This window comes from Schistocerca americana, chromosome X (genome assembly GCF_021461395.2).
Source record: "Schistocerca americana isolate TAMUIC-IGC-003095 chromosome X, iqSchAmer2.1, whole genome shotgun sequence".
In the NCBI taxonomy this organism is placed as follows: domain Eukaryota; kingdom Metazoa; phylum Arthropoda; class Insecta; order Orthoptera; family Acrididae; genus Schistocerca; species Schistocerca americana.
In genome coordinates this window covers 85176953-85202706 of record NC_060130.1, presented here as the reverse complement: position 1 = coordinate 85202706, position 25754 = coordinate 85176953, and the positions used below count along the sequence as shown (strand labels likewise).

The 25754-nt window shown below is 41.7% G+C and overlaps 1 protein-coding gene across 3 annotated transcripts in view; it reads right to left on the bottom strand.

Moving 5' to 3' along the window:
- Positions 1 to 25754, bottom strand: part of LOC124555313 (homeobox protein aristaless-like) — a 128246-nt gene that overhangs the window by 5720 nt on the left and 96772 nt on the right. For all 3 annotated transcript variants that reach the window (XM_047129187.1, XM_047129188.1, XM_047129189.1), the window contains exons 3-5: positions 21575 to 21698; positions 8171 to 8300; positions 7778 to 7873 (exon numbers count right to left, since the gene is read on the bottom strand). In XM_047129187.1, coding sequence (XP_046985143.1) covers positions 7778 to 7873; positions 8171 to 8300; positions 21575 to 21698 — 350 coding nt within the window. The remainder of the gene's footprint in view (positions 1 to 7777; positions 7874 to 8170; positions 8301 to 21574; positions 21699 to 25754) is intronic.

Below are 25754 nucleotides of genomic sequence, written 5' to 3'. Positions count from 1 at the left end.
TTGTGCTCTTGATGAAGAATGTTCCCCATACGCCTGTTTCAAATTTTGAAAGTTCACACTCATATATTCCCTAAGTTTAACACAAAACTTGATGGCATAATATTGCTCTAAGTTCTCCTGTTCCATTTTCGTAACATAAAAACAGCACAAATTCATCCATGGCGCTCTCAAAAATCACACGACGGCTGTACGAGGCTGAAACTTGGACTGAGCATTTGGAAGGGATGAGCACACCAGTATGCACAAGTAGAACACAGCACTGTCAGATTGCTCACAGTGTTGTCAGTCTCATTACTTTTCTCACACACCTCATAATTTATGATCTCTTTGCAAGACATTATCCATTCTGTTCAACTGCTCTTCCAAGTCCTTTCCCATCTCCAACAGAATTAAAATATCATTAGCAAACCTCAAAGTTTTTATTTCTTCTCCCTGTACTTAAATTCTCTTTCCAAATTTCTCTTCATTACCCTTTACTGCTTGCTCAGTGTGCAAATTTAATAACATTGAACACGGGCTACAATCCTGTCTCACTCCCTTCTCAACTACTGCTATCTGTCAATGTTCTTTGACTCCTATATTTGCAGTGTGGTTTCTATAGAAGTTCTGGATAACCTCCTGCTCCTTGTGTTTTATCTCTGATACTTTTAGAATTTTAAACAGTGTATTCCAGTCAACATCGTCAAAAATTTTCTCTAAACCCAACAATGTTATAACAGTGTGTTTGCCATTCTTCAGTCCCTCTTCCAGTACTGCCCACATGATCCCACATTTCTCCCTCAGCTCAGCATCTAGTCTTTCCAGTCTTCTGTAAATAATGTGTGTCAGCATTTTGTAACCACGATTTATCAAACTGATGGTTCAGTAATATTCACACATCTTCTCGTAGAATAATATTCCCCACAATGAACTGTGGACCTTACTTTCTACATCTGCATCTATTCTGCGAGCAACTTTATGGTGTGTGATGAAGGGTGCTTGTATACCACTGTCACCACCCCATTTACCTGTTCCAGTTACAAATGGTTTGCCAGAAGACCAATTGGTGGAAAATTTCCATGTCAACTTGAATCTCTCAAATTTTACCTTCTTTGTCTTTTTGCAAGATATATGTAGGAGGAAGTAATGTATTAGTGGACTATCCTAAGGAATGGTTGCTCTCTCAACTTTAACAGTGAAGTTCACCACAATTGTGAACTCCACTCTTGCAGTGTCTGCCACTGGAGTTGGCTGACCTTCTTGTTTACTAAATGAACCTGTAATGAAACATGCTGCTCTTATTTGTATCTTCTCTATTTCCTCTATCTGGTACAGATCCAGACTTATGAGCAATATTCAAGTATTGCTTGAATGAGAGTTTTGTAAGCTACTTCCTTTGCGGGTGGGCTACAGTTGCTGTGCATTCATTCAATGAACCTGTCTGACATCAGCAGCAGTGTGGAACTGTCTTGAATGCCTTCCAGAGGTCGAGGAACACTGCATCGACTGCTTTCTGGGTCTCATGGATGAACAGAGCGAACTGGGTTTCACACAGTCTTTGTTTTTGAAACCCGTGTTGAGTCCTACAGAGGAGATTTTCAGTCTCCAGAAATGTCAAAAAACATGAGCGTAGAACACGATTGATAATTGTACGAGAGAGCAACGTAAGAGATATAGGCCTATAGTTTTGTGTATCTGTTTATGGCCCTTTTTGAAAATGAAAATGACCAGCACTTTTTTTCTACCTCTGCTCTTCCAGCAACCTACAGTACACTGCTGCTAGAAGAGGAACCATTTCTTCTGCATGCTCTATGTAGAACTGTATTGGTATCCCATCAAGTCCAGTGGCTTTTCCTCTGTTGAGAATATTCATTTGCTTTTCTAACCCATTGTCACTTTTTTTAAATATCTATCATTTTGACATTTATGTGATGATTTAAGGAAGGAATGTCCTTGTCTAGCTGAGCAAGTGCCCCATCTCTTATAACCGTAAATTAATGAGATGTTGAACTCTGGACTACTTTATTTCCTTTTTCAAAGTTATGTATGCCTCCATGTTTACAAATATACATTTTCTGGAAATTCACTGAGAATTCATTAATTTTTTTATACAATGAAAAAAAGGAAGCATACATCTGTCATAAGACTTTCATCAAAACATCTTGAAAAGTCACTTATGAACAATCAGTGATTCTTGAAAGAAATAGTCCACAGCAAGAGCCAACTCACTGCATTTTTAGTTTACTTACCATCCCTGCCATGTGAAAAACAAAACAAATTCCCTCAAAACCTATTTTCTATAGGCTGCACACACATTAAAAGAGAAATTGTCTTTCCAGTATCTATCATTTTGCAATGGTCCTTCTACGAACTAACAGGATTAATCTAAACCTCATTTTTCTCAAGAGGGAGAATTTACTTGGTGCCATATCAGAAGAATATGGAGAAAGAGGCAAAATTTTATAGCCTTAAGAAGCAGCACATGTGATTTTTTCATGTGCAGAATGAGCTGGGGTGTCGAGCAGAAACACCCCTTCAGACAGCTTACCACAACACTTCGTTTCAACAGCCTCTCGTAAACTCATCAGGAGATTTTGGTAGTATGCTCCTGTGACAGTTTTCCCCATGAAAGCATAATCTGTTATTGCCACACTGTGTCAGTCCCATAAAACACTCAGCATCACCTTCCCTGACAATTGTTGTGCCTTCGGCTTTTGGTGGTGGTGGATCCACATGTTTCCCTTACTTGCTTTTCTCCTTTGTCTCAGTGGTATAGTGGTACAACTGCACTGATCCATTGTGAGTAGGTGATAAAGTAGTCATCTTGTGTGACTTAACACAGCTCAACCTTTTTGCAGGCCTCTCAGTTTGGTGAGCTTGTTGGATAGGCATGAACTGCCCGTGAATCCAGCACCCTGTGACCTATGTCCTGTTCAAAATGTCATGCTAGATGTTGAAAATTGATTTTCATTTTTTTGCTAGTGCCTCAGTTGTGATAAATAGGTTTTCAAGCACTATGACTTACAGTTCTCTTGTGATCCCCAGTTAAAAAAAAACAAAAAAAACTGCTTCTTCATTAATCATAATTCAAACCTGTTTGACTACACTGGAGGTATCTGCTCCACCTAACCACTGTGTCATATGATAGTGGGTTGTTTCTGTGCACTTCTGCCAGCAGTTTTGTTTGGCTTTAGATGCAGAAAACAGATTTCCACATCAATTATCAATGGGCTGCACCTTTTTATTTGGGATTCTCTTGTAGCATGCTATAGCACTCTGGAGAGAGGATTTCAATGAGTAACAAACAAACAAACAAAAAATTAATTATCTAACTTGATTTTTGAGGTGATGATTAAAATGTTATGATAACCTGTCCCACATTTCTGATAATCTGGGTTATCCTGTCCAAAATAGATAATAAAATACATGAAACTGCTATCTGTACCTCACTTCTTGTTACTGACTTAGAGACAAAATTTGACCACAACCAGTTTGTGTGATTATGATGCTGATGTAGTGACAAGATAAAATTCTGATCCACTTTTTGTTTTTTTTTTGTTTTTGGTCATCAATCTACTGACTGGTTTGATGCGGTCCGCAACGAATTCCTTTCCTGTGCTAACCTCTTCATCTCAGAGTAGCACTTGCAACCTACGTCCTCAATTATTTGCTTAACGTATTCCAGTCTCTGTCTTCCTCTACAGTTTTTTCCCTCTACAACTCCCTCTAGTACCATGGAAGTCATTCCCTCATGTCTTAGCAGATGTCCTATCACCCTGTCCCTTCTCCTTATCAGTGTTTTCCACATATTCCTTTCCTCTCTGATTCTGTGTAGAACCTCCTCATTCCTTACCTTATCAGTCCACCTAATTTTAAACATTCGTCTATAGCACCACATCTCAAATGCTTCGATTCTCTTCTGTTCCGGTTTTCCCACAGTCCATGTTTCACTACCATATAATGCTGTACTCCAGACGTACATCCTCAGAAATTTCTTCCTCAAATTAAGGCCGGTATTTGATATTAGTAGACTTCTCTTGGCCAGAAATGCCTTTTTTGCCATAGCGAGTCTGCTTTTGATGTCGTCCTTGCTCCGTCCGTCATTGGTTATTTTACTGCCTAGGTAGCAGAATTCCTTAACTTCATTGACTTCGTGACCATCAATCCTGATGTTAAGTTTCTCACTGTTCTCATTTCTACTACTTCTCATTACCTTCATCTTTCTCCGATTTACTCTCAAACCATACTGTGTACTCATTAGACTGTTCATTCCGTTCAGCAGATCATTTAATTCTTCTTCACTTTTACTCAGGATAGCAATGTCATCTGCGAATCGTATCATTTATATCCTTTCACCTTGTATTTTAATTCCACTCCTGAACCTTTCTTTTATTTCCATCATTGCTTCCTCGATGTACAGATTGAAGAGTAGGGGCGAAAGGCTACAGCCTTGTCTTACACCCTTCTTAATATGAGCACTTCGTTCTTGATCGTCCACTCTTATTATTCCCTCTTTGTTGTTGTACATATTGTATATGACCCGTCTCTCCCTATAGCTTACCCCTACTTTTTTCAGAATCTCGAACAGCTTGCTCCATTTTATATTGTCGAACGCTTTTTCCAGGTCGACAAATCCTATGAAAGTGTCTTGATTTTTCTTTAGCCTTGCTTCCATTATTAGCCGTAACGTCAGAATTGCCTCTCTCGTCCCTTTACTTTTCCTAAAGCCAAACTGATCGTCACCTAGTGCATACTCAATTTTCTTTTCCATTCTTCTGTATATTATTCTTGTAAGCAACTTCGATGCATGACTTGTTAAGCTGATTGTGTGATAATTCTCGCACTTGTCAGCTCTTGCCATCTTCGGAATTGTGTGGATGATGCTTTTCCAAAAGTCTGATGGTATATCGCCAGACTCATATTCTACACACCAACGTGAATAGTCGTATTGTTGCCACTTCCCCCAATGATTTTAGAAATTCTGATGGAATGTTATCTATCCCTTCTGCCTTATTTGATCATAAGTCCTCCAAAGCTCTTTTAAATTCTGATTCTAATACTGGATCCCCTATCTCTTCTAAATCGACTCCTGTTTCTTCTTCTACCACATCAGACAAATCTTCACCCTCATAGAGGCTTTCAATGTATTCTTTCCACCTATCTGCTCTCTCCTCTGCATTTAACAGTGGAATTCCCGTTGCACTCTTAATGTTACCACCGTTGCTTTTAATGTCACCAAAGGTTGTTTTGACTTTCCTGTATGCTGAGTCTGTCCTTCCGACAATCATATCTTTTTCGATGTCTTCACATTTTTCCTGCAGCCATTTCGTCTTAGCTTCCCTGCACTTCCTATTTATTTCATTCCTCAGCGACTTGTATTTCTGTATTCCTGATTTTCCGGGAACATGTTTGTACTTCCTTCTTTCATCAATCAACTGAAGTATTTCTTCTGTTACCCATGGTTTCTTCACAGCTACCTTCTTTGTACCTATGTTTTCCTTCCCAACTTTTGTGATGGACCTTTTTAGAGATGTCCATTCCTCTTCAACTGTACTGCCTACTGCGCTATTCCTTACTGCTGTATCTATAGCGTTAGAGAACTTCAAACGTATCTTGTCATTCCTTAGTACTTCTGTACCCCACTTCTTTGCGTATTGATTCTTCCTGACTAATGTCTTGAACTTCAGCCTACTCTTCATCACTACTGAATTGTGATCTGAGTCTATATCTGCTCCTGGGTATGCCTTACAATCCAGTATCTGATTTCGGAATCTCTGTCTGACCATGATGTAATCTAATTGAAATCTTCCCGTATCTCCTGGCCTTTTCCAAGTATACCTCCTCCTCTTGTGATTCTTGAATAGGGTATTTGCTATTACTGGCTGAAACTTGTTACAGAACTCAATTAGTCTTTCTCCTCTTTCATTCCTTGTCCCAAGCCCATATTCTCCTGTAACCTTTTCTTCTACTCCTTCCTCTACAACTGCATTCCAGTCGCCCATGACTATTAGATTTTCATCCCCCTTTACATACTGCATTACCCTTTCAATATCCTCATACACTTTCTCTATCTGTTCATCTTCAGCTTGCGATGATGCATGTATACCTGAACTATCGTTGTCGGTGTTGGTCTGCTGTCGATTCTGATTAGAACAACCCGGTCACTGAACTGTTCACAGTAACACACCCTCTGCCCTACCCTCCTATTCATAACGAATCCTACACCTGTTATACCATTTTCTGCTGCTGTTGATATTACCCGATACTCATCTGACCAGAAATCCTTGTCTTCCTTCCCCTTCACTTCACTGACCCCTACTATATCTAGATTGAGCCTTTGCATTTCCCTTTTCAGATTTTCTAGTTTCCCTACCACGTTCAAGCTTCTGACATTCCACGCCCCGACTCGTAGAACGTTATCCTTTCGCAGATTATTCAATCTTTTTCTCATGGTAACCTCCCCCTTGGCAGTCCCCTCCCGGAGATCCGAATGGGGGACTATTCCGGAATCTTTTGCCAATGGAGAGATCATCATGACACTTCTTCAATTACAGGCCACATGTCCTGTGGATACACGTTACGTGTCTTTAATGCAGTGGTTTCCATTGCCTTCTGCATCCTCATGTCGTTGATCATTGCTGATTCTTCCGCCTTTAGGGGCAATTTCCCACCCTAAGAAAAGAGAGTGCCTTGAACCTCTATCCACTCCTCGGCCCTCTTTGACAAGGCCATTGGCAGAATGAGGCTGACTTCTTATGCCAGAAGTCTTTGGCCGCCAATGCTGATTATTTATCAAAATTTAGGCAGTGGCGGGGATCGAACCCGGGACCGAACACGTTTTGATTATGAATCAAAGATGCTACCCCTAGACCACTATGATTATGTAAAAAATAAACAGTTTTGTATAAGAGAACTACAAGTTACAATGCAGTCAAATTGATTGAAGTTCATTTATAGAAAGTATAGCGGAATGAAATAAATGCTGTAGGTGAGAGACTCACTCCATTTCTTATTACATATTTAGCTACTCCACTTTCAATCTTTTTAGGTATATGAATGAGAGTAAATTATATTCATACACAGATGGGGGAAAGAATGCTGAAATGTGGAACTGGAGCATCATGTTCCATGAAGACAAGACCATATAATCTTAAGGGCTGCCTATGAGTAAGATATGATTCTGTTGTACAAACAGTACAGCAGAAACTTTCATTCTGTTGTTGAAACAGCTTAAAAAAGATAAATAAACACAAAATGAGCAAACAATGTTGTTTTATTAAAGAAAAAATTGTTAGTCCATTTGTTGATAAGCCAACAAGACATTTGATATAAATTAAAATCATTGGCCACCAAATTCTAGGAAGTCTTTCCAGCTGTGACAGAAAACACAAGGACTAAAAGTAAACATTCTCTTACAAATGCATTAGATCTGCTCAAGTAACTGCTTTATATCACTATAAGGGATATAAGGTATAATGAAATAGGCTCAAAAGATATTTTTTTTTAAATGAGATTGCTTAAAAGCTGGCTACGGACATACAAATTTTCAATATTTTGAAATATTGTGTTTACATGAGGGTAAATCTCTTATGCTATTTTGGCAAGTTATTGCTAATTTTGTCATTATTCCTACAGTGTAATGGTAGTAATGACACACACTTCATATGGCTGTATAATACAAGATGAAAACACCTAAATTTCAAAGCACAGAGAACAAAAGAAATTTTAAATCTTAACATGTATTACATAAAGTATGGAATAATGGTTAACACCTAAATATTTTAAAGCTTATACCTACCAATTGAAAATGGAACATTATTGCTTGACATTCCTGAAAGAGACTGAGAAGGAGAAAGCAGAGGAGATTCAACACTGAGGCTGGGGCTTGATGTAACTGAAACAATAACACAAAAATTTACAATAGCCAAAAGTTTTAGAACAAAGTCACAGAATTCTGGTACACAAAACTACATGGGAAATATAATCAATGAAATGTCAAAACTGTGCTGAATTAATTGCTCAATTATGCATAGAATTTACTTGTTTAGTTTATTATAAATGAACATTTTCTGTGTTTAGCATGTCTATAATTGTTACTGTGAATCAATAAAAACTGAAAATGGAGGAATGCTTACTAAGTGTAGATACAAGTAAGCTGTTACATTTTCATAGACTGAGAAAGCACTCTCACCTGGAATGGAAATAATTCCTTGAACAAGAGATGAACCATGGACAAGCTGTGACTGATTTAGTTGCTGATGCTGCTTTGCTGCTAACTTTTCCTGTTTCCTCCATTTGGCACGGCGATTTTGAAACCATACCTGCAATAGGGTTTTCTAAAGAAAACTGATGGAGTTCATTTATGGAATGTATTTATATCAAAGAGTGTGCTATTATTTCTTACAGAATATAATTATGATTACATTGTGAACATTCACATATAAAATACTTGACAAGAAAGTGAAGCACCCAGACGGGAAGGAGGAAACTAAATGGAACTTCATGGGTTGAGTGGTTATGTGATGTTACTTTAGTGATTACAGGGTAGAGTGAAATGTAGAAAATGTTCGGCAGTATGAGCTCATTTATCAGTATGGCACTGCACCTCTGGTGTGGGTGCATGACTAATCTGGTTGGGAAAGGTATCATAAACTTGCTGTATCCTCTCCTGAGGTAAACTAACCTACAACTTTTGTATATGGTCTTTGTTCTATTGAGACAGATCTGGGGATCTTGATGACCATAGGAGTACCTTGACATCATGCAGAAAGTTCACAAAGACATATGCCGTTTGTGGATGAGCATTGTCCTGTTGAAAAATGGCACCACAATACTGTCACATGAGAAGCAGCATGTGAAGATGCAGGACCATGACATACTGTTGTATCATCAGAGTTCCGTCAGTCTCTACTGGCCATGACATGAAGTCATACCCCATGGCTCCCCACACCAAATCGCTAGGAGTAACACTGCTGTGCCTCTCCAAAACATTGGAAGAGTGGTACCCTTCCCCAGGTTACAGCCATCCTCATTGACAATGGTCACCTGGGTTACTGCAGAATTGTGATTCATTGCTCAACACAATGTGACATCATTTGTCAGTGGTCCATGTGTCCCAGTCATGGCACACGACTCCAAACACAGCCATTTGTGTTGAGGTGTTAACTGCAGCCTATGAGTGAAATGATAATTGCCTAGGCCAACTGCTGCTGCTCTCTGACCAGTGGTGTGCGATTGCACAGATTGTTGTGACTCCATGAATTGTTTACAGGTAGCAGGCACAAATGTGAAGTGGTTACAATGTGCATTCACGCAGTCCAACATCGGGCCACAAATGTATCTGAGTGGCTCATAAACCTAGATACTTCACAATTCAACCAGTTGGCTAAATGGGGAGACCCACAATGAAGTGTCTTTCAAATTCTGTCAGTTGCTGATAATGCCATCTCACATGAGTGAGCAACATCTCCGTGTCCTTCACAGTGATCACTCAATATAAGGGGCATTCACAGAATTCCCCCTATATACCCTACCAGTTGTAGCAACAACGCTCATCATGATCAACTATAATGCACTCTAAAGGCTGTTCTTCCTGTCACAAAGGATTACAACTCTAATATTTTACATACCTAGTGATGGTATGTACACGTACAAAGTTACACTGGCATACAGCCATGTCTTATGAGTACTTCCCCTTTTCTTGTAAGGCTCTGTACATTCCAAAACTGAGAAATCTCATTCCAGAAAAGAAATCCTTGATTTTAAGATAAACCTACTTCATTTGACAGTATATGTGAAAGCTAATAATATTACAAGTAATTTTGGGGTGAGAAGTAAAGTTATCAGTCATAACTCATTATGCAAAATAAATCTACCACACATCGCTAGGTGTTGGTGAAATTACTGTGTCATCAAAATGTGATTTTATTTTGTTTCAAAAATTAGTTTTATCATTCAAAGAAATTTTGGGCTTGCACCTGGTTGCCATTACTACACTCCATGATGTTTCAACTGGGCACCTGCCAGTTATCTTCAGATGAGCCATTGAAGACATTTGAAAGCTTCCTCCATTCTGAAATTTATTTATGCACTGTGTGTGTCCTATTCAAGTGTTAAGAATGTGTTAACGGACTGACCACACCACCCAGCAGGCAGTACTCTCGCTGGTGGAACTGCAGAACTCAGCGGTCCTCAGGGTTGTCAACCACCACAGTTATTGGCATACTCTTTCATCTTCAATTAGAGCCAGTTGTGGAAATGGTAAGGTTCCACACATTATCCAGTAGGTAGCCACTATCATGGTTCATCATAACTACTGCCACACATAGTTTAATGAAAATAAGTTGCTGTGTTCAAATTTATAGTACTCTCATACTTCACTGAATGTCTCATGGAGATACATTGTTCAACATTAGCTGACTTTCTTACTTCCAAATTTCTTAGCCGCAAAAGGTGAATGCAGCATTTTGTTCAGTGCTGAGTTCTTTCATGTGTGTGTTGTCTGGCATGTGTAAGCCATACTACATTGGCAAGGTATTTTGTAAATTTCAGCATTCTCAAATGACAGATAGTCCTTCACTAATCTTAGAAGGTCTAGACAGTGGGTGGAAATCTATTTTCACCAAAAAATTGTGGAATATTCTTCCTACCTTGACTGAAATATTGCCAATAGAGGGGAGAAAAACTAGAGATTTTGCCATTGTGCCCTCTTCTTTACCCAATTACTGGTTTTTGGTTTTAACTGATAATGCCCTGTTAATCTGCTAGGTAGAATATCCATTTCCCTGAACACTGTCTTTAGGTGGACAAGCTCTTTAAGCAGACTATCTGGATCTGAGACTGTGTGAGCTCTGTGCAAGTGTTTTAAGCACACTCATAGATTCTGATGGGCGATGACAACTCAGTGATTGTAAATACAAATCTGTATGAGTGAGGGTAAGATAAACTGAATGCCCTCAGAGAACCATCATCATTCTTCTGTCTAACCAAAATATCCAGGAAAGGCACACAACAATCTTCCTCTACTTCCATAGTAAATTGGATTTTCTTATGGATGCAGTTGAGGTGATACAGAATCTCCATTATCTCCTCCATGAGGCCACATGATGGAAGTATCGTCTGCATACTTAAAAGTTACTGTTGGTTTAAGGACCACTTATCCCAGTGCTCTCTCCTCAGAGTCCACCGTAAAAAAGTTGGCCATCAGGGGAGATAGAGAGCTACTCATGGTAACTCCACTGGTCAGCTCAAAATATTCGTAGTTGAACATACCATAGACTGAAGAAAGAGCATCCTGAAACAAATCAGTGATGTTCACCAAACACTCTGCAAGAAGGACCATTATAAAAAGTGATACTAGATCGAAGCTCACTAAATAATACAAACTGGTTGGACAGAGAGCTGACAGTGTACTGATAAAATTGGCCAAGTTACATATATGATGGAAGCATTTGTCCATTAATGGTGTTAGCAAGGAAGTAAGATGTATGGGTATATCTACATCTACATCTACATGACTACTCTGCAATTCACATTTAGGTGCTTGGCAGAGGGTTCATCGAACCACAATCATACTATACTAGACCATTCCACTCCCGAACAGTGCGGGGGAAAAACGAACATCTAAACCTTTCTGTTCAAGCTCTGATTTCTCTTATTTTATTTTGATGATCATTCCTACCTATGTGGGTTGGGCTCAACAAAATATTTTCGCATTCGGAAGAGAAAGTTGGTGACTGAAATTTCGTAAATAGATCTCGCCGCAACGAAAAACATCTTTGCTTTAATGACTTCCATCCCAACTCGCATATCATATCTGCCACACTCCCTCCCCTATTATGTGATAATACAAAACGAGCTGCCCTTTTTTGCACCCTTTCAATGTCCTCCGTCAATCCCACCTGGTAAGGATCCCACACCGCGCAGCAATAATCTAACAGAGGACAAACGAGTGTAGTGTAAGCTGTCTCTTTAGCGGACTTGTTGCATCTTCTAAGTGTCCTGCCAATGAAATGCAACCTTTGGCTCACCTTCCCCACAATATTATCTATGTGGTCTTTCCAACTGAAGTTGTTCGTAATTTTAACACCCAGGTACTTAGTTGAATTGACAGCCTTGAGAATTGTACTATTTATCGAATAATCGAATTCCAACAGATTTCTTTTGGAACGCATGTGGATCACCTCACACTTATCGTTATTTAGCGTCAACTGCCACCTGCCACACCATACAGCAATCTTTTTTAAATCACTTTGCAACTGATACTGGTCTTCGGATGACCTTACTAGACGGTAAATTACAGCATCATCTGCGAACAACCTAAGAGAACTGCTCAGATTGTCACCCAGGTCATTTATATAGATCAGGAACAGCAGAGGCCCCAGGATGCTTCCCTGGGGAACACCTGATATCACTTCACTTTTACTCGATGATTTGCCATGTATTACTACGAACTGCAACCTTCCTGACAGGAAATCACGAATACAGTCGCACAACTGAGATGATACCCCATTAGCTTGATTTGAAGTCGCTTGTGAGGAACGGTGTCAAAAGCTTTCCAGAAATCCAGAAATATGGAATCAACCTCAGATCCCCTGTCGAGAGCGGCCATTACTTCGTGCGAATATAGAGCTAGCTGCGTTGCACAACAACGATGTTTTCTGATACCATACTGATTACGTATCAATAGATCATTCCCTTTGAGGTGATTCATAATGTTTGAATACAGTATATGCTCCAAAACCCTACTGCAAACTGACGTCAATGATATAGGTCTGTAGTTCGATGGATTATTTCTACTACCCTTCTTAAACCCTGGTGCAACCTGCGCAATTTTCCAATCTGTAGGTACAGATCTATCAGTGAGTGAGCGGTTGTATATGATTGCTAAGTAGGGAGCTATTGTATCAGCATAATCTGAAAGGAACCTAATTGGTATACAATCTGGACCTGAAGACTTGCCCGTATCAAGCGATTTGAGTTGCTTCGCAACCCCTAAGGTATCTACTTCTAAGAAACTCATGCTGTTTGTGTTTCAAATTCTGGAATATTCCATTCATCTTCCCTGGTGAAGGAATTTCAGAAAACTGCATTCAAAAACTCCACTTTAGTGGCACAGTTGTCGGTTTCAGTACCATCGGCACTGCGCAGCGAAGGTATTGACTGCGTCTTGCCGCTTGTGTACTTTACATACGATCAGAATTTCTTCGGATTTTCTACCAAATTTAGAGACAATGTTTCATTGTGGAACCTATTAAAGGCATCTTGCATTGAAGTTCGTGCCAAATTTCACGCGTCTGTAAATTTTAGCCAATCTTCGGGATTTTGCGTTCTTCTGAACTTCGCATGCTTTTTCCATTGCCTCTGCAACAGCGTTCGGACCTGTTTTGTGTACCATGGGGGATCAGTTCCATCCCTTACCAATTTATGATGTATGAATCCCTCAATTTCTGTTCCTAGTATATCTTTGAATTTGAGCCACATCTCGTCTACATTTGCATAGTCAGTTCGAAAGGAATGGAGACTGTCTCTTAGGAGGGCTTCTAGTGACACTTTATCCGCTTTTTTAAATAAAATTATTTTGCGTTTGTTTCTGGTGGAGTTGGAAGAAACGGTATTGAGCCTAGCTACAATGACCGTGTGATCACTAATTCCTGTATCAGTCATGATGCTCTCTATTAGCTCTGGATTGTTTGTGGCTAAAAGGTCAAGTGTGTTTTTGCAACCATTTACAATTCGCGTGGGTTCATGGACTAACTGCTCGAAATTATTATATAGTATGTAGGAGCACCAATGTTGCTTACTATTGGCAGTAAAGGTAGATCTTGTTTTAGAATTTTACAAGTCAATGCAGTTTGGTAGGTACACAATCATTTTTCTTAAGCTCTTGGTGGTCTCTTGACATAACAAGGTATATAATTCAGGAATGCAGAAGTTTTGCATTTCATCAGTCCTGTAGTATCATAATCAGTCTTCCTACAGGTAAAATGGCTTAGTAGACCATTCATCTTATCAAAATACAAATTATGAGATAACAGTACTGTTACATTACCTTTGTCAGCCTTCAGTACCACTGTGTAAGTATCCTGTAGTAACACTGTTCACGTTTACGTTGCACTTCACTTAGCGTAGACCGGGACTGTGTCCTAGGCATGCCTGATGTTAACTGCCTGGGCACGGCCCGTGCTGCCGGAGTTGTTGTTGTTGTTGTTGTTATGCCGGCAGAGGTCGTGTCCGAATTCTCGCGTGCCCTCTGGTGGACGGGACTCTACTTGCAGCAACTACCATCCATGACGCGCCGTGCCAATGTGCGCCTCCCGCGATCTTTCTGGTGGCTACTGCACTCCTCCTCCTTCGGGGGGGTGGAGCCACTGTGATCCACTGCGTCGGAAGGTGGAGCGTCGGGCAGGAGCAATGACCTCCACATCCATTGGATGGCTGGAGTCGAGGGGATCTGCCAACCCTCGAGCCGGAACCTTCGAATACGGCTGGAAGTGACCCACACGAAGATGTCCCCGTCGTCCCACAACTGGAGCCCGGGACAGAACGGGCGACAAGCTGTCAAACTCCGGATCCTGTTCCACCTCGGGAGGGGCAAGACCCAGTGGCGGGGACGAAGGGGAAGGGACGACCACAGGTGAACCAGCCTCCTGAGAAACCGGGCCTGCTAGGGGGGCCGGCTCTCGCTGGGGCATCTTGAACGATGGTGATGCCGGTGCTGGAGCTACTGGAGGCTGCCAAGGCTGAGAACCATCGCAGTGTAGCAGAGTCACAGTGGGGAGAGGAGGGAACGTACCCTGTGAAACCAACACAGGTGCCGGCAATGGGGAAGCCGGTGTCCGAGAGGTCGGAGGGTGGGTGCCCGAACGTGGACGTAGCTGATTTTGGTGATGACGTACCACCCGGTCCCCTGCCTGCAAGGTATAGAGCCGACGGCCATTTCGGCGCAGGACCACCGCCGGTATCCAACGTGGATTGTGACCAAACCCACGGGCCCAGACCGACATACCCAGTGGAAAGCCAGGCACTCCATTTTGTGAAGACTGGCGAGGACCAGACCGGAGGAGGTGCAGCAGAGTACTAGGTTGACACCCATGGCGGAGCTCTGTGGGGCTGTGTTCTCCCATTGGTGTGGTCCGGTATGCCGTCAAGAAAAATGTCAATGCTTCCTCCGCAGGAAATTCGTGCATATACTTTTTCATCTGCATCTTAAATGGCGCACGATGCGCTCGGCTTCCCCATTCCATTGTGGATGGAAGGGGGGAGAGCAAACGTGCCGAATACTGAAGCGCCTGCCGAATACTGAAGCGCCTACAAAAATCCTGGAAGGTCTGCGAAATAAACTGCGATCCATTGTCCGAGACCAGGGTGATTGGCAGACCTTCCACAGAAAAGGTTTTTGCTAGTGCCTGGATTGCAACTTCTGAACTGGTTGAGGAGCAGCGAACCACATATGGGAATCGGGAATAAGCATCAATGACAATGAGCCAAAAGCCATTGAGAAACGGGCCCACAAAATCGATGTGAACACGTTCCCATGCTTGGGTTGCCAGTGGCCAGGAAGAGAACGCTGCCCTGGGAGATGCTTGTTGGCTCGCACACTGGGAACAGGCGGCCACCAAGTGCTCAATTTCTCTGTCAATACCGGGCCAGTACACACGTCTGCGAGCCAAGGTTTTAGTATGGGAAACACCCCAGTGCCCCGCATGTAATAACGTGAGGACCTCCCTTCGTAAACTTGCAGGAACAACCATGCGAGGAGCTGTATCATCGGTAGCCAGAAGGAGAACGCCTTCCAAGGCCGAGAGGCAGTCTCGTAGAAGAAAATAATTACGAAGAGGGTCCGAGGCCCGGCCCGGAGGGCCACCGCTTGGTGGGACGCCACATCCAAATGAAAACACATAATCTCCTCCCGATCGAACGTAGGATCCGGGCCCACCGGAAGACAGGAAAGAGTGTCGGCGTTGGCATGCTGTCCTGTAGGGCGAAAATGAATGTCATAATGGTACTTAGAGAGGAACAAGGCCCAGCGCTGTAGTCTGTGGGCCGCCCTATCCGGAATCTGAGACGTGCGGCCAAATAACGATATTAACAGCTTATGGTCAGTGATTAACTGAAACTTCGTGCCATACAAGAAAGGGTGAAACTTGATAACAGCGTAGACAATGGCCAAAAGCCTCTTTTTCCACCTGGGAGTAATGGGCCTGCGCGGGACTAAGGGTTTTAGACGCAAATGCCAGTGGTTGCTCAGAACCATCTGTGTTGCGATGGGCCAGGACCGCCCCCACCCCATACTGCGAAGCATCTGTAGCTAGGACCAACGGCTTATGGGGATCAAAAGTAGCCAAACAAGGGGCTGACGTGAGGAGGCCCTTCAACGAGGTGAACTCTCGCTCGCATGCAGGCGACCAATCAAAAGGAACACCCTTGTGCAGAAGGCAGTACAGGGGGTGGGCTATAGTGGAAGCCCTGGGAATGAACCGGTGGTAATAGGCTATCTTGCCTAAAAAAGCTTGTAACTCTTTCAGTGAAGCGGGCCGAGGAAGGTTGACGATACCTTGGACCAAACTTCCTAGTGGCTGGATGCCGTGCTGAGATATGGTGTAGCCCACATACTCAATGGACGGTTCGAAGAAGGTTGACTTATGCAGGTTGCAACGCAAGCCCACAGACCTGAATTTGAGAAAGAGGGTGTGAAGGTTGTGCAAGTGTTCCTTCGTGCTGTGGCCTGTGACAATTATGTCATCCAGGTAATTAATACAATGAGGGATTGTCGACATGACATGCTCAAGATAACGCTGGAATATCGCCGGGGCACTGGATATTCCAAAGGCCAACCACTGGTATTGGTAAAGGCCAAACGGGGTGTTGACGACCGCCAACCGTTTGGAGTCTTCATCAAGTGGTCTCTGATGATAAGCCTCCGACAGATCGATTTTCGAAAAATATTGTCCTCCCGCCACGGCGGAGAACAATTCATCAGCACGAGGCACAGGATAGGTGTCCACCACCAATTGGGAATTAATGGTGGCCTTGAAATCGCCACAAAAACGTAATTTTCCCGAGGGCTTCCTTACAATAACGATGGGCGAAGCCCACTCACTGGAAGAAATGGGAAGAATGACCCCTAGGGCTGTCAGTCGGTCTAGCTCTTCCTTTACCTGAGGGCGGAGAGCCAAGGGGATCTGCCTCCCGCGTAGAAAATGCGGGCGAGCCGACGCCTTCAACGTTAAGTGAGCTTCAAAATCTGAAACACGCCCCAGGCCCTCCTCAAAAATATCTGGAAAGTCTGAGATCAAAGATTCCAATCATTAATAGGGAACGTCTTCGGAGACCAACTGTATGGTGTCAGCGATAGAAAAACTGAAAGCTTGAAAGGCATCCAGGCCAAAAAGGTTAGCGGAGCTCGCATCACTGACAACAATAAAAGTAATAGGCCGAGTGACTGATTTGTAAGTCACGTCGGTAGTGAATTGACTCAGTAGGGGAATGAACTGTTTACCATAACCGCGTAGACGCTGGTAAACTGGCGCCAACGGGGGAGATCCAAGGTCGGAATAAATTTGTGCATTCAACAACGAAACTGCCGCGCCTGTATCTACTTGCAGTTGTAACCAGCGCGACCAAACCGACACCTCAATAAAGAGTTTGCATGCCGATGCGTCAGGAGCCTGGCCCGATGAAACTTCCTGAATGTCAACGTCCATGTCCTCTGCAACTGCTTCCTTCAATTATTTTGAGGCTGAGTGGCAAACTTTAGCCATGTGACCATTTTTATTACATTTGCGACAAATGGCCCAACGCTGTGGGCACTCTGACCGATCATGATGTATATAGCACGACGCACAGGACGGCAACAGGGTCCAGCGGCGGGAATTCTGTTTACGCGCCATGCGGGAGCGGCCGTAATGGCCGGATTGTACCGCTCGCACGTCGTCCACCCCGGACACAGTGGACGCGGCCGCGCCGCCCTGAACCTCTGCGACGTCGCACCACGCTTCCAGCTGTTGACCTGCTGCGTGAGAGACTTCATACGATTGAGCAATGGACAGGACTTCCTCGAGGGAAGGGTTTTCTAACTGCAGGGCCCGTTGCCGGACCTCCCTATCAGGGGCCGAACGAACAATGACGTCGCGTACCATAACGTGGGCATACGACCCTCGCGTCTGCTCCGTGACAAAATGACACTTGCGACTAAGACTGTGCAGGGTAGCGGCCCACGCCCGGTAAGACTGGTGGGGCTGTTTCTTGCATTGATAGAACTCGACCCTAGCCGCCACAACATGCGTGCGGCGGCTATAATATGAAGACAGCAATGAACACAATGCGTCAAAAGACAAGGACGAGGGTTCCTGCAACGGCGCTAGCTGCTGCAAAACTTGATACAGCAAGGGAGATATCCAAGACAAGAAGAGAGCACGACATACCTCCGCATCGGCAACATGAAAAGCCTGGAAATGCTGCCGAAGGTGATGTTCATACGCGTCCCAATCCTCCGCCATCTCGTCATACGGGGGAAAGGGAGGAGGGAACTGCGCCGGAGCAGACAGCGTGGAGAGCAACGCCGGAAGCACTTGTTTCATGGTGGCCATGAGCTCCGTCTGCTGTGCAACCAAAACATGCACCAAATCCTCCATGCCGTGGAGAAGCTGCGATACCGGAACAACGACGCAACACGCGAAAGAACGACCCTACTCGTCGCCAATTGTGTAGTAACACTGTTCACATTTACGTCGTACTTCACTTAGCGTAGACCAGGACTGTGTCCTAGGCATGCCTGATGTTAACTGCCTGGGCACGGCCCATGCTGCCGGAGTTGTTGTTGTTGTTGTTGTTGTTATGCCGGTAGAGGTCGCGTCCGAATTCTCGCGTGCCCTCTGGTGGATGGGACTCTACTTGCAGCAACTACCGTCCGTGACGCGCCGCGCCAATGTCAATGTGCGCCTCCCGCGATCTTTCTGGTGGCTCCTGCGTATCCCCTCAGTAATTTCTTAGTGCCACCCTTTCTGCACAGATTAACTTTTCTGCATTGAGGAGGAGCTTTCACAAGCACATGGCAAGTTACCCTTCTCATTTGTACCATAGCATCCAAATCAAGGTGTCATAAGGCTTCTGCAATATGTATCAAAACAGGTAGATTCCTTCCCCTGTTATGTTTCTCTCTCACCCCCTTTCTTTTTGCAAATATCTCCAATAGTATTATTTACACAGCATGTGCACAGTATCCAAAATCTTGAATATTAACTCAGGGCTTAGCCAACTTAACTGTATTACACATCACATTCATTTGGTTAATTATAATCTGCTGGTGTGACTAGTTTACCTAAAAACTGTGCTGATTTTTTTATCATTGTTTCTATGTAAACATATATCACATTACTAACTTTCAGATAAATCAAAACAGAAATATAGATGAATAACTGAAGCAATTCTACAGGTAGTGTTGAAGATATGGTCATAACATTTGCACTCATTTAGTTTAGGGGTTATTAGCATTACCATTCTTAACTAAAACATTGTTACTGAAGTAGAATCTCATATCTTGACAAAACAGACTACATAATTTGATAGTAATTACTGCTGTATCTAGAAGTTCACATTCAGAAGAACATCTCTCCACTATTCAGTTAATAAGGAATGTAAATTTTTAACTGTAACTTGTAAAACCCCAGCAAATAACAATTGGTAAATGTAGTTCTAATTATTGTAATATTATAAAAGAGAGGCTGTTGGAAGCCATTTTAATTCATCTGTGGAAGGTTGTAAAACGAGTATTATCTGTGTCCAAAAATGTATCACATATGAGTTAGCACAAATTACAACTCTTACATTGTGCTGAGTTTCACAGCTGGGAGATCATTCTGTAATTCAGTGAGCATTTTTAATGACTGACTGTGAACTGGCAGCTGGTTTCAGGAATACTGTTAAAACATCAATAGTGCATTCTGAAAACTTCGACAGTAGTATTGGACTGTGAACTCTGTTGTGTCATGTTCATTTTGATATGATTATCTATTTGGAAGGATAGTGTAAGTGGTGACTATGTTAATGATTTAATCACCACAGGTAAATTATTGTGAATCATTGCATCTATGCAATTGAACAATCATATTACAGGGCACCAACACAATGTATTATGTGACTAACCATTTACCTGTGCATAAATTATCATAGATGAGACTTGAACTCACCATAAATGATAGGTTATTACATGTCAAATTACAATTAAAGTGTTTTGGGGTTTAAACCTGATGTAGATGACATCATTTGAAATAGCCTACTTACAACAATCACTTTTCAGCCAGATTCAAGACAGTTGCAGCTGCTGAAGTCATATTAGCACAGGTAGGTAGGGTAAAGTTACAAACACCACTCACAAAACTTATCAAAGGCGATGCTCAGGCATAAGTGCAAAATACAGTCCTTTACCTAATACAGACCACATCACACCATCCAAATTTTTCTCCATGAAATTGAGAGTAGATGTTGTGTATCATGGGACTTGGTGGATGGAGTCACTTCAGCCAAATTTGATTGGAGCTACATGGATTCTATTTCCTAGCAGATGTCAAAATTTGTTTGTCTGTTGCGAAAGCTGCAAGCCCAAAATTTCTTTGAACATTCAACTGCCAGGAAAATTGAAATCCTTACATTAGCTGTGTTGTCTGCTGGAATTTTCAGATCAATAGATAAATGCTCATAGATTTTTTTTGGCTGCACACTTCACTCCTTTTTATGTCATGTAATGAAGATTGTAAGGCATTTTGCTCCTAGGATTATGTTAATGAGTGTTACTGTTATTTTTTTATCTGTGATCAGTAATTGAAAACAAACTTTATAAGGGAGTAAATGTATACAAGGCTATTGCAGTACACTTTTGTAGCTAAAAGAACTATCTACAGTTAGAATGGACACATATATTATCATTATTTACACATCTGTGTGAAATGAATATTTTCTTCTTTACTGAAGCCTGACTCAGAAACTAATAAGTGAAAATAGACCAAATAAGCTGATGTTCCAAAACTTTTATCTCTATGTACTGTTATTATCCATATCACAAAAAATCACTCAGCTTAGACATTTAAGATGAACAATATGTGACTTTCAGTTCAAATTATTGTTGTGTACACCATCAATTATTGTGAACTGTATTTTATTTGTTACTAGCCTTCATGCATTACTCTTAAAGGGAATTCAAATTTTGTACAGTATAGAATTGAATGTATAATTGTCTGCTTCATAATTAACTGAAACCTGAATTATGTGGCACATTTCATGTGTGCTCATGGAATTTAAAGAATTACTGTTCCTCTTGAACACCTCCAATGATAGCTTCCATTTCATTAGAGGAATTTTTTGGTTACAGTAACATTATCTATGATACCAGAATAATGTAATATGCTGTCTATCCTCTTCAAAATTTTTTAAAGAAATCCTCTCAGCATTCAGACTAAGAAAGGGAAAACCAGCTCAAGAGCTAATACAGTATGTGTGTTTCTCCCAAATCAATTTGTGACCATTTCTTTCATATTTTTGCCTTAATAATTTTTAGCATTTGCATCATTAAAGTTGCATTAATAGTTAACATGTATACCTGAACTCTAGCTTCTGTCAAGTCAATCCGCATGGCCAGTTCTTCACGGAAGAAGACATCAGGATAGTGGGTTTTGTGAAATGCTCGTTCTAGTTCTTCAAGCTGAAAATTGCTAAATGTAGTCCTGTGAAAAAATTGAAACAATTTCAATATGTATATACCCCATTGAAATTTTGTACTCATAAAGAGCATTGTGAGTGACGATAAAATTTCAGTCTAAGTGAATATTTTTACCATGACTTGCAGTATTTCTATATTTATTTTAAAATAAAAGCCTTTATTTTTAGTATGTGGAGGATGTACATGGAGTAACTAAAGACAGAAATAAATGGAAACTGTGCTTGTGTTCAGATGCAGAAGACTTAGACATCAAAGAATTTTATATTAGCTGTTTTTCATGTTGGTGACTTTTTAATTGGTTTTATTTTTAAAATGTTGATTCACTTCCTGATTAGAAGAGGTTGCACTTGTTCCAAATTACATTTAATCTGGGTCTTACATGAAAACTAACTAGGTGTTTACTGACCCATGGTTCCAGAGATGCAAAGTTTAGAATCTATCTCTTAGTATTTTAACTATGTTACCATTTTAATTGTGTCTAGTAAGTATATGACTTTACCTGCATTTTCATATTCGTAATTTTTGTACTAATGTAATTGATTATGCAGTTCTGAACTTCAAAACAAGCAAGAATAGGGCCATAGTATCTCTTGGTGTGTTGGCAAGTCTCTTATATTTCTTTTTATAAATGAAGCTGTAGTGATGTACGTTACATATGTTTTAGTTAAACCTACAACACCAAGCATCACATAAATGAACAAAACAGTACTTACAGCTCTCAGAACTACAGGTTCCTGCTTCAGTGGACAAACAAACCAAAAGTTGGCAGAGGTGGGAAATGGATATGTCACTTGAAACACAAGGACCAAAGTTATGATGGGTCTGAGGTAAGAAGAGAGGTAAAGATGAAGGAAAAGGCATCACAGACATTGGAAGGCAAAGATAAAATGTCAGTAAACAATGTGTCAGTTTCAGTTCAAAATTGCTAAAATTGAGAGACAATTTGAGAAGCAAAATTTAGTATAAAATAAGAAAATGAAACTCACTAGTGAAAAAAGTAATAAAAATAATGTATAATGATTATATGGGAGTATTATCCTGCTTGACACAGTCACAATCACTTAAATATCTGTGGATAAAGTTGCAAAGTGGTATGAAATGGAAAGAGTATGTGGGGAATGCAGTAGTGAAGGCAAATGGTCAACTTAGGTTTATCGGGAGAATTCTAGGAAAGTGTAGTTCACCTGCAAAGGAGACCGCTTATAGGATGCTATAGTGACTTATTCTTGAACACCATTCAAGTGTTTGGGATCCACGCCAGGTCAGATTAACGAAAGTCATCAAAGCAATTGAGAGGTAGGCTGCTAAATTTGTTACTCATAGGTTTGAATAACGTGCAAGTGTTACAGATATGCACCAGGGATGGAAATGGGAATCCATGCTGGGAAAGCAACATTCTTTTCATGGGATGGTATTGTGATAATTAGAGTACCAGCATTTGAAGCTGACTGCTGAACAATTCAACTGTCACCACCATATATTGCATGTAAGGACCATGAAGATAAGGTATGTGAAATCAGGGCTCGTATGGAGGCATATGCACACATCAAAAAAAGTTTTTCATCGGTGCAGTTCCAAGAGTTCCAGAATCTGTACAGGAAACTGGAATAGAGATCAACATAAACATCATTTCTGCCCTTTTTATTGCTCATGAAAGCCACACATTGCATGTTGTACCACCATACATTGAGATCTTCAGAGATGGTGGTCCGGCTGCTGTACACGCTGGTACCTGTAATACCCAGTAGCATGTCCTCTTGCATTGATGCATGCCTGTACTTGTTGTGGCATACTATCCACAACTTCATCAAGGCACTGTTGGTCCATATTGTCCCATTCCTCAATGGTGATTCAGTGTAGAGCCCTCAGAGTGGTTGGTGGGTCACCCTGTTCATAACCAACCCTTTGCAATCTATTCCAGGCATGTTCGATAGGGTTCATGTCTGGAGAACATCCTGGCCACTCTAGTTGAGCGATGTCATTATCCTGAAGGAAGTCATTCACAAGATGTGCACGATGGGGGTGCGAATTGTCATCCATGAAGAAGAATGCCTAGCCAATATGCTGCTGATATGGTTGCACTATCAGTTGGAGGATGGCATTCACATATTGTACAGCCATTATGGCGCCTTCCATGACCATCAGTGGCGTATGTCAGCTGCACACAATGCCACCCCAAAACAGCATGGAACCACGACCATGCTGCACTTGCTGGACAGCATGCCTAAGGCTTTCAGCCTGACCGGGTTGCCTCCAAACATGTCTCCGATGATTGTCTGGTTGAAGGCATATGTAACACTCATCGGTGAAGAGAACATGATGCCAATCCTGAGCAGTCCATTTGGCACTTTGTTGGGCCCATCTGTACCACACTGCATGGTGTCGTGGTTGCAAAGATGGACCTCGCCATAGATGTCGGGAGTGAAGTTGCACATCATGCAGCCTATTGTGCATAGTTTGAGTCATAACACAACCTCCTGCTTGTACGAAAAGCATTATTCAACATGGTGGCATTGCTGTCAGGGTTTCTCTGAGCCATAATCCACAGGTAGTGGTCATCCAATGCAGTAGTAGCCCTTGGGCAGCCTGAGTGAGGCATGTCATTGACAGTTCCTGTCTCTCTGTATCTCCTCCATGTCCAAACAACATCACTTTGGTTCACTCTGAGATGCCTCGACACTTCCCCTGTTGAGCGCCCGTCCTGTCACAAAGTAAGAATGTTGACGTGATCAAACTGTGGTATTGACCATCTAGGCATAGTTGAACTACAGACAACATGAGCTGTGTACTTCTTTCCTGGTGGAATGACTGGAACTGATCAGCTGTCAGATCCCCTCTGTCTAATAGGCACTGCTTATGCATGGTTTCTCACATCTTTGGGCAGGTTTAGTGACATCTCTGAACAATCAAAGGGACTGTATCTGTGATACAATATCCACAGTTAACTTCAATCTTCAGGAGGTCTGGGAACTGGGGTGATGCAAAACTTTTTTTGATGTGTGTATATGGTTGTTATTCCCTCACTCTATTTGCAGGTGCAGTTTTCATCTATCTTCATGAGTAATTTTGTAGCTGTAGCTGTAGATGTAGATGTAGATGTATGGTGGGCAAAGGACAGGGAAAGATGCAAGAGGAACAAAAGAAGGGTCTGAAGGCTTACATAGCTTAAGTGTGATTGAGTTGCAAAATGAAAGGATGTGCTGAAGAACAGGGAGCAGCTGGTAATCAGTCCAGGATTTGGATATTGGATGTTTTGAGGGTGGACACTTCATATGAGTCCATGTGTTTTTCCAACAGTCAAACGTCTGTAGAATACCATATAGGAAACACATGCTGACCGGTAAATTTTTCATGTGGTTCTGAAGTTAGTGTAGTATGTTTTATTTCTGTGTGGATTTGGAATAGGTAGTTGTGAGTGATTGCAAGGGCTTAGTTTTATAGTGTGTGTGATGGCAATAACAATAGGATGGAGATTGTGGTCTGATAACATTACAGAATTTTGCATAGGTTAGAGGGGAAGAGGGGGCAGCATGCGCACTAAATGGCAAATTCATTAGTGAAATTGCTAAAATAGTCTTAGACAGATATCTACATCTATGCTCTACAAACCATTGTGAAGTGCATCGCAGAGGGTATGTCTCACTGTACCAATTATTAGTGCTTTTCCCATTCCATTTACATATGGAGTCACAATTTAAAGCTGGTTCTTAAAGTATAAGTAAGCTTTCTCAGGATAGTTTTCATCTATGTTCATGAGTCTGCCATTTCAGTTTCTTCAACTTCTCTGTGACTCTCTCCCATGGGCTAAACACACCAGTGTCCATTTGTGCTGCCCCTTTCTGTGTGCATTCAATATCCCATGTTGGTCCTATTTAGTATGTTCCCCACACCCTTGAGCAATTTTCTAGAATGGATTGCATGAGTGATTTGTAAGCAATCTCCTTTGTAGTCTGATTGCATTTCCCCCATATTCTAGCAATAAACCAAAGCCTGCCACCTGCTTTACCTATGTCTGAGCCTATGTGATCATTCCATTTCATATCCCTCCAAAGTGTTATAC